The 16,295-nt window shown below is 25.5% G+C and overlaps 2 protein-coding genes across 7 annotated transcripts in view; one reads left to right on the plus strand and one right to left on the minus strand.

The window, feature by feature from the left end:
- Nucleotides 1-1,400: 1,400 nt before the first annotated feature.
- LOC113560242 (glucose-6-phosphate exchanger SLC37A2) lies at nt 1,401-14,883 on the plus strand. Of its 6 annotated transcripts, XM_026966007.1 has the most exons (16): nt 1,417-1,539; nt 2,587-2,965; nt 3,082-3,300; nt 6,892-7,061; nt 7,185-7,263; nt 7,556-7,691; nt 7,776-7,857; nt 7,941-8,161; nt 9,274-9,366; nt 11,965-12,051; nt 13,670-13,768; nt 13,833-13,923; nt 13,991-14,139; nt 14,205-14,406; nt 14,490-14,590; nt 14,753-14,883. In XM_026966007.1, exons 3-16 carry the CDS (start codon nt 3,200-3,202, stop codon nt 14,795-14,797), a joined length of 1,656 nt encoding a protein of 551 aa, XP_026821808.1. In that variant the 5' UTR covers nt 1,417-1,539; nt 2,587-2,965; nt 3,082-3,199; the 3' UTR covers nt 14,798-14,883. The 6 variants fall into 6 exon arrangements, with proteins under 6 accessions (XP_026821807.1, XP_026821808.1, XP_026821806.1 ...); XM_026966006.1 differs by lacking the exon at nt 2,587-2,965 and having other exon boundaries at nt 1,401-1,539; XM_026966005.1 differs by having other exon boundaries at nt 2,587-3,300.
- Nucleotides 14,884-15,633: 750 nt separating this feature from the next.
- LOC113560244 (putative fatty acyl-CoA reductase CG5065) overlaps nt 15,634-16,295 on the minus strand; it is a 44,618-nt gene continuing 43,956 nt past the window's right edge. The window contains exons 7-8 of the mRNA XM_026966011.1: nt 15,900-16,157; nt 15,634-15,783 (exon numbers count right to left, since the gene is read on the minus strand). Of these exons, the coding sequence (XP_026821812.1) occupies nt 15,711-15,783; nt 15,900-16,157 (331 nt within the window). The 3' untranslated portion in view covers nt 15,634-15,710. The remainder of the gene's footprint in view (nt 15,784-15,899; nt 16,158-16,295) is intronic.

Genomic DNA, 16,295 nt, shown 5'->3' on the forward strand with positions numbered 1-16,295 from the left:
CATGTATTGTAGGTAAATTATTTGTCGTCCCCATAATACGTGCTATAAAACGATGCTACTGCGGTTCCGTGCGTTCATCATTCTGTATGTATACTATACTGAATGATTCATTTAATAGTAAAAACCTAATTTATTAAAATGATTAATTGTTTTTTAAAATAATTTTATTGATATAATTTTTGAAAAAAAAATGATATTGTTTATAATTTGTTTTGAGTTTTTATTTTTTGAATAATAGCATAGGTAATTATATTTTTAATTTCATATTTTGAAGTTGAATATATCAAGACAATTTTGATAAAAACCGAAATAGGGGTAATTTGTTATAATAGATGAGTAATCAAGTAGTTTATATAGTACCTATGATAAACAAACATTTTTCGGGGAATCTACACTTGTCATACCACTCCACTAGTATAAACTTTGTACAAAAAATATAAATCCTAATCAACTATACTCGTTTGAAATTACATTTTATTTGTTAAAATTTTCAGAAAAATATTCCATTTAAAAAAATAAAAACTCGATGAAGTAATTTAAAAAGTAAAAAATTAAAAAAAAATGTTTGTAATGATTTACAGTTATATAATTTTTTTTTAAAAACGTAAATACTCTTCGAGATAACAAGTGTTTACTTTAAAATAATCACTCTGTATAACATAATACTATGCACGTGTGTATATGCATAAATTATATATATTTATACACAGCCCATAGGTATATAATATCGTTGTACATACCAATATACAGGGTGATCATGGCTCGTCCCGTCGGTGATCATCCATAGCATCGTTTGATAACATATACATCAATATTTGCATTCACATTCTCAGTAACATTGAACCGCTTGTCGTATATGCAACGGTGGTATTCATAACTTCATAAGTGTATTTATTGATACAATTACAATGCTCGATGGAATGGATGCATATTATATTCGTACACATATTTTACGCGGAATACTGATATAAGTGAAATATTTAAACCATTAGCGTAGAACTTAGGATTTTCTTATACATATAAGCTTGTTAAATTTAGTTTTTCAACATTTTTTCAAGTTCGGCTGACTATAATTAGTAGATTATACGAAGTTAGGTTAGTAATGAGTGTTGTGGATAAGTAACGATGTCCAATATTTATATAGTAACAATATAGGTATAACATAATAAGAGGTGCTGACGAAGAGCGTCGCTCAAACCTCACGCAGACAAAACGAACACCCTGTACGTATTTTACTCTGCCGCCAGCGTTTCGGTGTGACTGTGCGAGCGGATCGCTCGCGCGCTCGCAGCGGCGTCGGTGCGCGCGCGATTTGAACGCGATCGCGCTGCGGTGGGCGGTCGCGCGGGGGAAGCAGCGCGCTATAAGAGGGAAAAATAAGAAATTAAAAAGAAGCGACACGCGTTCCGTATCATTTTCCAATTGGCGCTCGTACACCGCGGCCGTGCCGTCGATCCGACAACAGTCGCAGCAGCAGCAGCAGCAGCAGCCGCCGCCGCAGCAGCAGCCGCCGCCGCCGCAGCCGCCGCCGCATTCATCGTAATAATATTAATTATTATTATTTTTTATTGCTTTATTTATTATTATTATTATTATTATAACTGTCGGTTTTTTTCTTCAATTTCCTACTTTTGCAGTTGGCCGCCGCGAAATCGAAAATATTTTATTTTAGCCTTTTACAACGCACTTGCCTGAAAAGCATAATGATGATTATTTTATAATATATATTTTTTTTTTTTTTTACCGATCAATTGATTTAAGAATACCCATAGCCGCGTAGTTTTTTAAATTACGCGCGTTATATAATATAATATATTTTATTATCTGTAATTATTTTAATTTATACTTAATTTTTAGTGACACGATCGGCGTCATTAAAATGTTTATTACAGTTTATTATAAACCTATAGCTGTATTACCATCGTATTATAATTGTGGCGCGTTATACGTACTAGGTACCTAACCTATACGCGTCGTTGATTCGTTCGCTATCGTCCGAATAGTATATAATTATTATTTCTATACACATTATTCTTAAGATAAAAAAAATATTCGTCTCACAATTTATGCTAGTACATTTTATTATAACAGACAACATCTAGATAATATATATATTATAATAATATAGACTAGGTATATAGATGTCTACATAATACATACCGCACGCGCCGTCACCAGTATACCTACGCATATATCGTAATAATATACACGTATATTATTTGTTATTTTTGTACGTTGTACCTTATATTATATCGTATACCCATACGCTAAACATATTATTATTAATTTGAACACGGGCGCATTTAATAATTTATTATATACATGTATCATGATATAGATTAAATCGGGCGGCGCACGGCGGTTGAATTACAAAAAAATTCTCCGCCGATCTTGGCGCATACCTAAATACTTAACATTATTACATTAATTTTGTATCACTACACCAGCAGCTGTCCTACCTGTACATGATATGTTTATGTAATAGTATAAAATTATATTATTATCATTTGACATTTGCGAGCGCGGCGCCAAAACGTTTGATTTTTTGATTTATTTTTCCGGCCTTCCGCCTGTTCGCGCGTGCAGTCGACAGCCGCCGCCACTATTACCACACGCCGTCGCCACAACCACTTCTACACCACGGTCGGTACAACTGCCGTCGCCACATTTGTCGCAGACTACTGATACGGCCGCCGCTGATAACTCGTGGTTTTCACGCGACGGCGATGATAGCGTGATACAATAAACAGTCGTCGACCGGTTCGGCTCGGTTTCAGTTTTTTTTTTTTTTTTTTTTTTTTTTATTTTGTTCAAATTTCATTTTTTTGCGCTCTTCTGTCTCCACTCTCTGTCATTCTTGTCTATCCCTCCCCGTAGCCGTCGAGCTCACATAAATTCGTCTGCCTACTCAGTACTCACCGACAGCATCGGCGCCGCCAACAGTTTTTAATTAGAAATAAAATAGGTACTACTAAATTCATTGTAAAAATAATAAACGCATTTTTCGACATGCAACTGCCGTTCACGTACACGTCGTCCGCTCATTTTAGTTCCTACAACAATGTTTTCCGTTTCTTGTAGTCGGCACCCGAACGTTTCTCATTAGAGCCGAAAAGCATTCGACTTAACGCGCCTCCACTCGGGCGTATTCAAACATCGCACATTCATCATCAACACGACAAATTATCCGTCCACCGTCATGTCGTCGCCGACTAACTCCGTCCCATATGGCGTACAGATTCTACAAAAGGTTTCCGATAAGTGTCCCAGCCTCAGCCGGATTGTTGACCGTGAAAATCTGTAAGTATACCAAAAGTATTTTAATACAGACATCCCTGATAGCTATTGGGGATAAGTCGATATTTATGACTGTGTTCTATCTTTAATAATATTCATTTAGATTGTCTAAGATCTTTTACTTATTATTTGAAAATTCTTATGGAATAAGTAACAGATTAAAATCGCTACGTTAGGCTTTAAAACATTCAAATACAATATAATTATTATTAAGGCATTAAAATATTTTTGTTCGGTATAGGTAGGTAGAATTTGAATTTGCTTTTGTAAAATAAATTTTATACTTAAGTAGGCAGTTAAAGGTATTTGATTTAGCTATTTATTACGAGGCAAAAATTCAGGCAATTTATAATTATGTTGTATACCAGCCATAAGTCTAAAATAAAATCAAACTATTTCAACTGTAAAAATTGACTTTATAAGTATAATAACTATGCCTTGTTGAATAGTTTGATTTTGATCATTTTTATTTTGAAACATTTTCAAGTGAAAATAGACTTTGATTTTTGAATAACATTTAAATAATGACAGTAAATACATTTTCAAAATATTCTAAAAATTGTGATTATTTAAATACTTATTACAACTTCTGAAATTTTTTGTAGTCCAAGTCGTGTAAAGTTTACAATATAAAGCCTACAAGTTTTTTTTTAGCAAAAACACATTATACTAAAAAACTCTTAAAACAAATTATGTTTCATGTATAGTAAAATAATATCAAAATATATATTATAAACCTATGTATATTAGTACTTTTTTGATTTAGAATAAAGTTTAAGCATTTAAAACCACCTATTTTCTGGTAATCTGTGTACCTATTTAAATATTGTTATATTTTGTTAATTATACTATATTAAAGTAGGTACTTACATAATTTGTTAATTTGATAAGTAGTTATTTGAGTATTTATTAATAAAAAATAAACAAATTATTATTTACCGGCATAAAATAATTTTATCCAACAACTATCATCAACAGTAAATGTTGATATAATTACCCATTATATCTAATCTTGTATATCATCAATCATACTGGAATCAACTGACAATAACTTTATAAATGTTTTTATTTTATCTATATAACTATTATGAGACCAATTTAATATAAAAATTATCAATATAATTGTACCTAATTAATTTATTAAAATTGTGTTTTTATTATTTATATATATAGATAAACCTTTTAGGTACACAATTGGTCAAATAATTGTTTTAAAATCAATTAAGTTGAAAAATATATTAGCTGTCTATAGGCATTCTATAAAATATTATGATGGTTTATTATTTTCTTAATTAGAAAACTGTTAACTATTAGTTTGGTAGATTAAACCCTATATACTCATATCTAATACAAATCATATTTTATTAATTGCATGTAATAATATATCCATTAAAAAAAAATATTAGTCATTTAATTATTAAAATTTTAAAATCTCCATCATACTTATAATATTGCTTTGAAAACATTTTCATTATTATTAATTCATGTTTTAATAATTACAATTAATTAATAACTGTAAAACATAAATACTTATAATAGCACCTGGTGTGCTGAAAAATTGTATAATCTTAAAATAAATAAAAAAAAGTCTCTATCATAGATACTTTTTAATATAAATATGAGTCATACATTTGGAGTAATTCAAAGGACAAAGATAAAGATTATGACCTCTACAAGTATCATACTTACTATAGAAATTCAATAACATATTTTTCTTACATAAAAAAATAAATTTCTGGTTTTTTCTATCATATTAATTTTTATTTGGATAAAAAACTTTGCATTTGATTACATAAATATTTTATAATAATTTAAGTATTTTTAACAAATGATATTTATAGAAACATTTAATATACATAATATAAATAATATTTGTGTTAGTCAAAGGTTAGTTATATACCTATAATCAATATTATTAAATCAATTAGGTGTATATCAATGAAAACATTCATGACTTAATTATTATCATGTTAATTTGACATGAATTTCATATTTATTTCTAAATTGTCATAGCATATCAATTATTTTGATAGTAATTTGAGTAATGTTTATATAATTAACAATAATAGTATACTTTGTGTAATTAGTCAATGTGTTACATCAAGTTTTAGAGGTTTACAGTATTTAATATTTAGTCAACTTAATAATAAAAAATAATTATAATAATTAATATCTACCAATGAATCTATTTTCTTAAAATGCAAAATATTTTAAGTTGACTTAATCTTAAATAAATTATAAATCAGTGTAGATAGATATACTCTGTCCAGCGAGAGAACACGTCACTGACCGAAAATCAGTATTTCCCCATGATATACAGCCATAAGCAAACCAGTTTTGATAGCATGGTGATGCGGGGGATTACATAGTATTGGCGCGTTCTCTCGTTGAACAGACTCTAGTATATGATATTATACTTATTTGAGATTTTGTTTAAGGTTAGGATAAAATATGAAGTATTTTGTAATTTTTCAGTATTGAACAAAATTGTATTTATAGTAAACAGTTTTTCTTTGTGTAAATTATTAAACTTAAACTTAAAACATTTATAATAATCATTTGATATTATAGTATAATATAAATTATAACATACTAGAGTAAATTTCCTGAGTATTATTTTAAAATGATGTATTTATTCTTTTGTTTATCTGTTAATTTTTAATTCTGTTTTCAAAGATACTGTGTTCAAATATATTTATCCAAGGATTATTTTTATACTATAATTAATTTAAATATTTGTATAAGTATTTTGTAATCCAAATAATTTCTTTGATTATGAATAATTTAAGTATTATTGTCAGTAAAATAAATTACTTACTGTTATAACCTATATTTTAAGTTAATTATTTCTGAATAATAAAATACTAATTATAAAATAATTATGATTTTAATAATATTAGCAGTTTCTTGTATTAAGTAGATAACTGACTATACTCTATTCATGTTAAGAATTGTACTCAGCACCAACTAGTTTTCATCAAGTGGTAGGAAACATCTGTTTTTTGTTTCCACTGAGTTTATTATATATACACCTGCTGTGTGGTTTTCAACTTTTTTAATTTAAATGAGTACTAACTTTTATTTCTTAAAAAAATATTATTTACACTGATTTATGATAATTTTTATTTGTTTGTACCTAGCTAATTAAGTACCTTGGTTACAAATGATATACAAATCATGGTACAGATTGTTACTAAATATAATGCCTAAAATAAGCAGCAAGCACTTAGAGCAATATTATAGTAGTTTATCTGTAGCTTTAATATTGTTAGTTTAAAATAAGTGATAACCAACAAATATATTGAGCAATGTATTGCAATGTTAAAAGTGGATTGATTGTTCTAGTTTTAAGAGGATTAAATAATAAGAATATGAATTTTTATGTTTTGTGTAATCTGAATTTATTCTATACTCTTCTAGTAACAAAAGAGAAATTAGAATGAAATATTGTTGCTGTTGATACAATAGTTGTGTTAGAATATTTTTCATTTTAATTTGGTTCTATTTATAGTTAATTGATATTTAAATAATATTTTTTATCCATTATATAATTATCATAAATATATTATTTTAATCTGTTTTGATTGGTTTTAGGTATAAATATAGTGTTCTTGTTTTGACATTCATCACCTATGCGGCTTATCATGCATCTCGAAAACCTATTAGTGTTGTTAAAATTGTATTGTACCAAAACTGTTCCGAAGTTACTACTTCTCCTCCTATTAATAACACAGATCCTGATTGGTGTAACTGGGCACCATTTAGTAAGTTATGATAATTAATTTATCTGATATTATATTCCATATCTGGAATTATAATATTGAATTATGTTTGGAATGAATAAGACTGTATAAATATATTAATTTTACTCATTAAAATATTTACAGATGTGGAAAACCATAGTGCTTTGTTTGGAACATTGGATTCGGCATTTCTTTTTGCCTATGCGATAGCAATGTTTTTTAGGTAAATATAAAATATTGATATAACCTTTGGTATTTATAATTAAATCAATATTGTTTAGTGTTAACATTGGTTGTAATTAAAGTAACCGAGCTTATTAGTATTAACTAAATATAGAATACAATTAATCAAGGTATTATTATTATTCATTATTTATTTAATAAATAATAACATATATGAATTAATAAATTCATTATTTTATCAGTTTCACTATACTTTGATGTAAAATAATATTATAGTAATAGTTTTATAACAATCTACATATTATCTAATTACATTAATGATTTTATTTTAGTGGTATAATTGCGGAACGCGTCAATATACGAATTTTTCTAACGATTGGAATGCTTTTATCTGGTACAGCTTGCTCAATGTTTGGATTAGCTCATTATTACAATATACATTCCATGTGGTATTTTATCGGAGTTCAGGTATTTTACTGAAATTATTGTAGTTGTTAAATATAAGTATTCATTAAATTAGTATCATTTTATATTATATGTTAAACATTTTAGATATTTGGTGGTATATGTCAAACTACTGGATGGCCAGGTGTTGTAACTGCAATGGGAAATTGGTTTGGCAAAGGAAATAGAGGTTAACTAAAAATTAAACACTGATTGTTATAAATTGTTATTGTTCTTAAATTAATTATTATTTATTTATTAATGGAATTTTAGGATTTATATTTGGTATTTGGAATTCTCACACATCTATTGGAAATATAATTGGTACTTTACTTGCCAGTTTGTATGTTGAATCCAATTGGGGATTATCATTTATTGTTCCTGGAATATTTATAATTACTTCTGGAATTTTAAACTATTTGTTTCTTGTGGTTCATCCATCTGATATAAATAGTAATACTCATTTGAATGAAAAAGTTCAGAATGGTCACAAGGTAAGATGTTTGTTTTATATCTCCCATTTTATTTATTTTTACAATATTTACTATTTTATTTTTATTCTTATGATTTAAATACCCTATACAATTTTTATAATATTATTAAACAATATATTATATTATCAGATTAACTTAATGATATGAAGTTTATTGAGAATTATGTACCAATTAATTCAAAATTTTATTTAATCAGCAATATTACTTGACTAAAACTATAACAATTGTCCCTGTAAAATGTATATAAAATTATATTAACAATTATTAAATTACATATGACCAAAGTAGTAATATGATATAATATTTTTTATTGTAATTTGGTCATTGAAAACGTGTTAGTTTTGGCTTAAGTAGTTTTTTGTGCTTATGTTTGAGTTGAAAACATAAAGATTTCTGTTTATATATGTTTATATGTGTTAATAACTAAAAGATAACTAGTTAAATTCCTTAAAAGTGTAAAATATTTTCTTGCTTTTTAGAATTACAATTTAAGTGTGAACTTTGGGTATCTCTTTACAATTTTATTTTTATTACTATTTATATATTGAGATTGTTATGATAATTTCTCAATTTAATAGTAAAATATTGACCTAAAAGGAAAAAAATGATATAATTTAAGTAAAATGTGTGTTTAAAATAATATTATTAACTCAATCTTCTCGTGGTAAAATATACATTTATATACAATTAACTTTAAAATAAAAATTTTGTATGAAAATATTGTGGAATTAATATTTTTTTGGTCAATTAATTCAAAGGGATATTATTACTGACAATTTCATAACAAGACAAATTATAAGAGATTCTAATCATTTTGTAATATTTAAAACATATAACCTTAGTTTAGTATGTGATATTGTGAATATTTGTCTACAGTATTATGTGACAACAATAGCACTGGTATTAATTTTAAAATGGCTCAATTCCCTTATGTAATGTAAATATTATTATAATCATAGTTTGTTTCTGATTAAAAAAGAAATCATTTATTATGATAATAATTACAGTACATAAGCCAAATTTAACATTTTTTTTTAAAATAATTCTTATAATTCTGTCATTTCTTAATGCTTTATGTGGGCTTTGTTTTTGTCTTACTACAACGTGGTTAGGCCTTAGAAAGAAATGGAATACGAAGACAATCTCCTCATCGAGACTATAATATACCAGAAGAAAATGAAATTTTGAAGGGCAGTTCAGAAGAGGTATGTTAGTGTATTGCTTTAATTTTGGGTTTGTGCTATGAATATAAATAAGTTTCCTTCCTGTGTTATAATTTTTTTTCATCATTTAAATGCATGGAGCATTCATTTATAAATCTTGTATACAGTGTATAAAAGTAATATTATTAAATGCCTAACACTGCTTTAAAAGAACTCATTGTTAACTGTCATTATTTTTATTATGTATAACGAATAATTATTAACATTCTTTGTTTTTTATAATGTTTAATGAATTAAAGGAAATATCTTAAATACTTTAAAATTAAAGGTAAAAAACCTTTTGTTAAAACTAATTTTATATTTAAAATCTATTTAATGGTGAATTTCTGGTGAATAGAGTAACTCGAATCTTAAATTATAGCATTTAAGACATTTTTTGTGATCTATTAAGTTTTTTAAAATTTTTTATGGAATTAGTTAAATTTTTGTGTAAAATAATTTGTTTATTCTAAGCACTCACTTTTTAAAAACATATATTTACCACCAAATATAAAATATATGAATCATACATATTAATGTACTTAGTTAATTTGAATAATTTTATTTATTTTTAAAATGGAATATCCATCCTAAATAAGAATTTTAATATAAATAAGAAGCTATAATTTATTTTAAGTTAATTTATAATTTAATATTAGTTTTTTAGTTGTAATACTAATTTTTTTTAAATCATTAATATCTTACATTTAGTTCAAAAGTTTAAAACTTAATAAATAATAAATATATTAATGTGTAATTAATTAACATTTTTGCTTATTCACGTTAATGGTATAGTTTAAAATTTATGTTATTATATTTTTATTTTAGTTCTAACTAAATATTATCTTCCTGGGTATTATGTATTTAAATTTGCTGAGTTTTATGTCTGATCTGAAACAAGTAATTAAAAACATTCATTACTTAAACAGTTTTTAAAATATATTTTTTCATTCTTAAAATTATAATATTGTAAAGTGAATATATTTAAAACATAAATGGTTGTTTATTTAATTACATTTTCAGTATTTTTCTAATAGAATACTGATTTGAAAATATCAAATTTTATTTTTATTGTAACGCATAGTTATCAAAATACTTTTCTTTTATTTTTAATAATTAATAGCAATACATTTATGTTTTTAAAGAAATTATTGGTAACATGTAATTATGAAAGTAATTACAATTTGCTATTGTTAATTATTTGTTTCACATTTATTATATTGAGGCTTTTTATTTTTATTTTAACTAACTTATTATCTGAATGTTTGTCGCCAATTTGTTCGTGTCGTCGATTCCTATCAACTCATTTTTCAAAGAAAAAGCAAGGTATTGTGATTAATGTTTATGTTTTAATTTTTAGCATTTTTTCTTAGCTTTTTGCTACACACCCATGCTATTAACACCTTATTTTAAATTTGGCAAGTGTGTGTTCATTAATATATTTATTTATGTATATATGTATATTTGTATACTAACTAGAAGTTAGAAATGTTCTGATTTTCAAGTCATCAATTATTGATATTTATTTATTATATCCAAAATTAAATTTTTGTTACGCATTCTGATATTTATTGTTATTATTTATTTTTTGTTTTTAAAATATTCTTTATATTCAGACAATGCCCTTAAAGAACAACAACATTTTTAGTTTTTTATTATTTCCTTGGTATTCCAGTATAAAAAAAAAGGTATTATAAAATAAATGTTAATCATTCATTATTAATTACTTAAGTTCTGTTTAAAACAAAGATAATTTCTATTGAAATTAACTTACAAATAAGTAAAATAATAATAAATTTAATTTAATAATTTACCTTAGGTAAATATTTGTTGGTTAGGTTAGTTATTTTATTGGGTTTTAGCATACATATATTAATATAACAACAATTTAATTGATTAGAATTCAATAATTATATCGTTACATTATTATAAAATGAAATTCTGTTGACATTAATCTAATCAAATTTGTGCTTTATTGTTATTGTATTTCGCATTGTATTGTCTTATAAAATATATTTCTATCTAAAAGTTCTCTTTCAATTATACACTTGATTTTTTTAGTGGTTTGTATTTACAAATTCTCAGTTATTTATTTTTAAATTTTTTATAAAATCATTTTTAAAATATAATAACTAATTATTATTTTGAATGTTGGTTTAAGAATTAGGCCTGTGATGTTTTGTGGTGTAATTTTTATATTCATTATATTTTTATATCATAATAATGGAGATATAAATATAATCATTATATGTTTATAGCATCTACTTTCAATAGTATGATTATTAATTCTCGATCTTGTAAAATATTTATGTTTACTTTTATTTTTGTTAAGATTTTTTATACCATTATATTTGTGTATAATTCTTCTCTTGAAATATTTTTAAAATGACTTGAATTTAAATATTAAATTGTGGCTTAAACATTCAGTATGCCATAATTGTGGATTTATTTAATATAAAAAATGTTGGCCAATGTTTGTTTGTAGCTTTTTTTACTCTGCATTATTGCTTAACAGCATGTATCTGAGTAACATAAATAATATAATATTTATAATACATATTTATAACATTCTGATGCTTTTGTTATGCTTGTTTTCATTAGAAAAAACCCAGTACTTCCCCACAAGAGGTCTCTATACCTCTTGGCGATATTTCATCTAAGGAGTTGTCATTGTTACCTTCTAACAAGGTAAAGTTCTATTCTTTGCTTTAATAACTATTCAATTTATTTATTTATTTAATTTGTTTATCATTTTTTTAAAACATAGTTCTAGCTATTTAATGTTAGTATTATAATAGTACGTTTTCACAAATTTACAAGTCGTAGTTTGATTATCTACATAATTCCTAACTTATTTTACAATTGATTTGTGAAATGGAATTTTAATAATTTTCAATAAAAATGCTTGTTGATACATTTTAGATATTTTGCAATATTTTTGGGAAAACGTTCTTAATGTAATTACTTAATAAATTGCTCGTTATGTTTTTGTAATTTATAACTTATGATTTAATTTATATTATTATATTATGTAATTTTAAAGTATCAAGTGAGGTTGTTTACTAAAATTTGTTTCTAAAAACCACATAGGTGTAAGCCTGGCAACAATTAAAAATAGAATAGCTTCTGTTATCGAGTAGATATTATTAGTAATATCACGATTCATTATTGATAAACCGCCTATTTAAATTTTGATTTAAGTAAACAAAGCTTTCTATGATAAACTGATGTTTTTAAATAATATTCGTTTTCTGCCCAGTGATGTCCAATAATGTAAACAGTGTGCCTGTTGCACATTTCTAGACTTCTATTGCTTTCAGATTACTCAAGACGCCTGTAAACTTTTGTAAGTTGTACTATGCAAATTCATTTATCTAAAAAGATTTTTGGTAAATATTTGCACACATTGCACAGTACAATAGTGTTGTGGTGGGATTTACTAGATGTAATATTAAATCACTAAAATATTTAAGTAATATCATGTCATATATATTGGTACTAAACAACAATTTAATAACAATTAAAGCTTTTAATAATGATTTTTGAAAAAATTGTATGGCGTTAACCGAATAAATGGTGTGACAAACAGGCAGAAAATTTTTGTATTTTTATTTAATTTTTAAATAGATTTGAATGTTGTGATTTAATTATATTAAACATAATATTTTTCACTTTTACATGTGTTTTTTCACGGCAGTGGCCAATTTTTGCTTGATCAATGTATCACTTATTGGGATCACTGAATTAATTTTAATTGTCTTATGATTTTTAACCATTTGTAATACAATATATTGTAATTAACCCCAATACTTATTATGTATTGGTTATTAGAAGTAAATATACCTATTATGAAGAATGTAAAGTTCTCATGATTTTCCACCATATCCATTTAATATTAGATATAGATATTATACATCTGTCTTCACTTTTTAAAACTAAGTAATTTGTGTTTAATTTAAGAAATAATAATAAATAAAACAAGGTTGTCAGTCTTTAAATATTTACTTAATATACTATACATTTAACCTAATTAAGTTATACTAAAATTATAATGTTTTGAAATGTATTTCTATTGTTTTTTTTAAATATATATGTAAAATATAGTTGTTATTGTATATAATTATTATTATAATTAGGTAATGGTTGTTCAATTATAATGTAAATAAGTTAACTATAAGATTTTAAAAACTATATTATATTGTAATATTAGTTATTCAATTTGATTCTAGCTTTTAACAGGTGATGGATTTATATTAGCAAACCATTCACAAATATTAAATTTATATAATTCTTTTTAACATTTTAGGATGAAGTAAAAGAAAAAACTGAAGGCAGCCCAATTCTTTCTCATTTAAATGGTTCACCAAAAAAAGCTGTTGGTTTTATTGGTGCCATCAAAATTCCTGTATGTATTTTTTGACATTTTTTTTAAGAATAAATTTATGTTCATAGGTATTTTTATATTTCAGGGTGTAATTGAATTCTCTATGTGTTTATTCTTTGCAAAACTAGTCAGTTACACTTTTCTATACTGGTTACCAAATTATATTAAGTATTCTTGTAAGTTGTTATTAGTATTAATCTACTACTATGAATTAACTGTATTAAAATTTTCTTTTTTAAATAGCCACTTATAGCCCTTCACAGAGTGCAGATTTGTCTACTTTATTTGATGTTGGTGGTATTTTTGGTGGAATTGCTGCAGGAATATTTAGTGATATGTTTGGAAAAAGTGCATGTACATGTGCAGTCATGTTATTTTTGGCCATTCCATCTGTAAGTGCAGTCCTTAATTCATATTATCCTAATATTTTGATAAATAATATAATTTTGTTTTTCAGCTATATGCTTACAATTTGTTGTCTTCGGTCAATTTAATTGTGAACATTGCTTTATTAGTTATTGCTGGTGGTTTGGTTAATGGGCCATATGCACTGATTACTACTGCAGTATCTGCTGAACTAGGAACACACAGTTCTTTAAAAGGAAATTCCAAAGCATTATCTACTGTTACATCTATAATTGATGGCACTGGATCAATAGGTATACACTTGAATATTTTTAGTTGTTACATGTTTTAATAGTGGATGTGTTCTAATCATTAATTTGTTTTTGTTTAAAATTAGGAGCAGCCGTTGGACCTCTTCTGGCTGCTTACATATCCAACCTGTTTGGCTGGACAAGTGTTTTTTATATGCTTATGGGTTCCAATGTACTTGCAATATTGGTAAGTTTACTTCATTATTCTAGTTTTATTTAATACTTACAAATATTTTGTTTATTTTAACAGTGTATATACATGCTCTGTAATGGTTTCTATGAAATAGTACTTTGTGCTTTTTGATTTGTTTATGTTAACTAATTATTTTAAAATATTATTATTTTTCAGTTGCTTACACGACTGGTCAAGCGAGAACTCCAGAATGTTGGCTAGCTCCAAAATACCCTACAACTGATAAGACTTAAATGAAGAATGAAACATATTAGTTTGTAAAATGTCTTTGCTATCATGCAATTGGTTAAATGAAAAAAAAAATCATAAAAATTAACTTTTTGTATGGTTGTAATGTATATTTTAGCTCCTAAGTAATATTTATTTGTATTAATATTAAGTTCTTCGTTCCATTTTTATCTCTTAGAGATTTTAAAATAGTTTCAATTTTATTATGATTATAACTTTTTCTTTTTTTTACACTAGTGTATTTTTTTTGTTTAATATTTCGTTTTTCCCGAAGATTAACAACATAATTACTTTTTTTTTTTTAATTTTTATCATAATTGATTGAGAATGACGACAATATCATCTATACAACTTAACTTTTTTTAATATTATACATTGTGATCTGTGATCTTGTAACATTATGTATACTGCTCACTGGTATGATATCTAGATATTATTATAATTATTTAAAGTTGTGCTTTGTATGACATATCGTTGGATTATTTTTAAATTCTAATGACATAATTGCGTATTTGAAAATGGAAAATATTTTATTTTATTTTTTAAAAACAACAAAAAGACTGCGGTTATTAACTATTATTATTGGTGTCTTTTTATGATGCCCAAAAAATTATTATATCTTATATCAATAGTAGGTATTTTATTAATATATTATATATATAAAACTTTTTTTACATATTGTAATGATATGATCGATAAAATTAATTTAATACTAAAATTATACTATGCAAACCATAAAATAATAGAATATTACATCAATTTTTATGTAACACTAAAAAAAAAAATTAATTGTTCAATTACTTAATACTATTAATGTAACATAACATAATATATAATTATAATATTTGTAGTTAATATTATACAAAAAATAAAATCTTGTTTCTGATCACTTTGATTTGAGAACATGCATTACTATCCCGATAAACGCGCATTGTGCCATCCTATGCATCCAATAAAATCTGAAACAAAACAAAGTGTTGATGTATTATTATTAGACATTTTTTGGGCCAGGCTGTTTATTTTACTTTTGTGTTTATAAAAAAAAAAAAAAAAAAACAGTTTTCTTCGTTTATACCTTTGTAGTTTACTTAGCGCTTGTGGGATGGTCGATGGTGGATCTTTGAGCACGTAGTTCCGTATGCCAAACACATAGTCCTTGACGTATGTGTCCCACACTACTTGAGTGATGTCTACGGGAAACATCCGCCTATCGACAAATGAAATGTCTTTATTAAGCTCCTGGATGTTCTTGCTGATAAAATCCCACTGATGAAGTGCAAAAAATTCGCCGGTTCGAGCTGCCATTTTGAATCTTCGATAAATTTTCAACATCCTGTGGAACAACACACAATGTATTAGGCACTGCATTTAAAATTGTCAGCACCACTTGGGGCTAGAAAGAATACTTGTTGGTTATTACTCAATGCTTATTTTTAAAACTTAGGCTGGAATGAGAGCGGGTGACCACTCC

This window comes from Rhopalosiphum maidis, chromosome 3 (genome assembly GCF_003676215.2).
Source record: "Rhopalosiphum maidis isolate BTI-1 chromosome 3, ASM367621v3, whole genome shotgun sequence".
Classification (NCBI taxonomy): Eukaryota; Metazoa; Arthropoda; class Insecta; order Hemiptera; family Aphididae; genus Rhopalosiphum; species Rhopalosiphum maidis.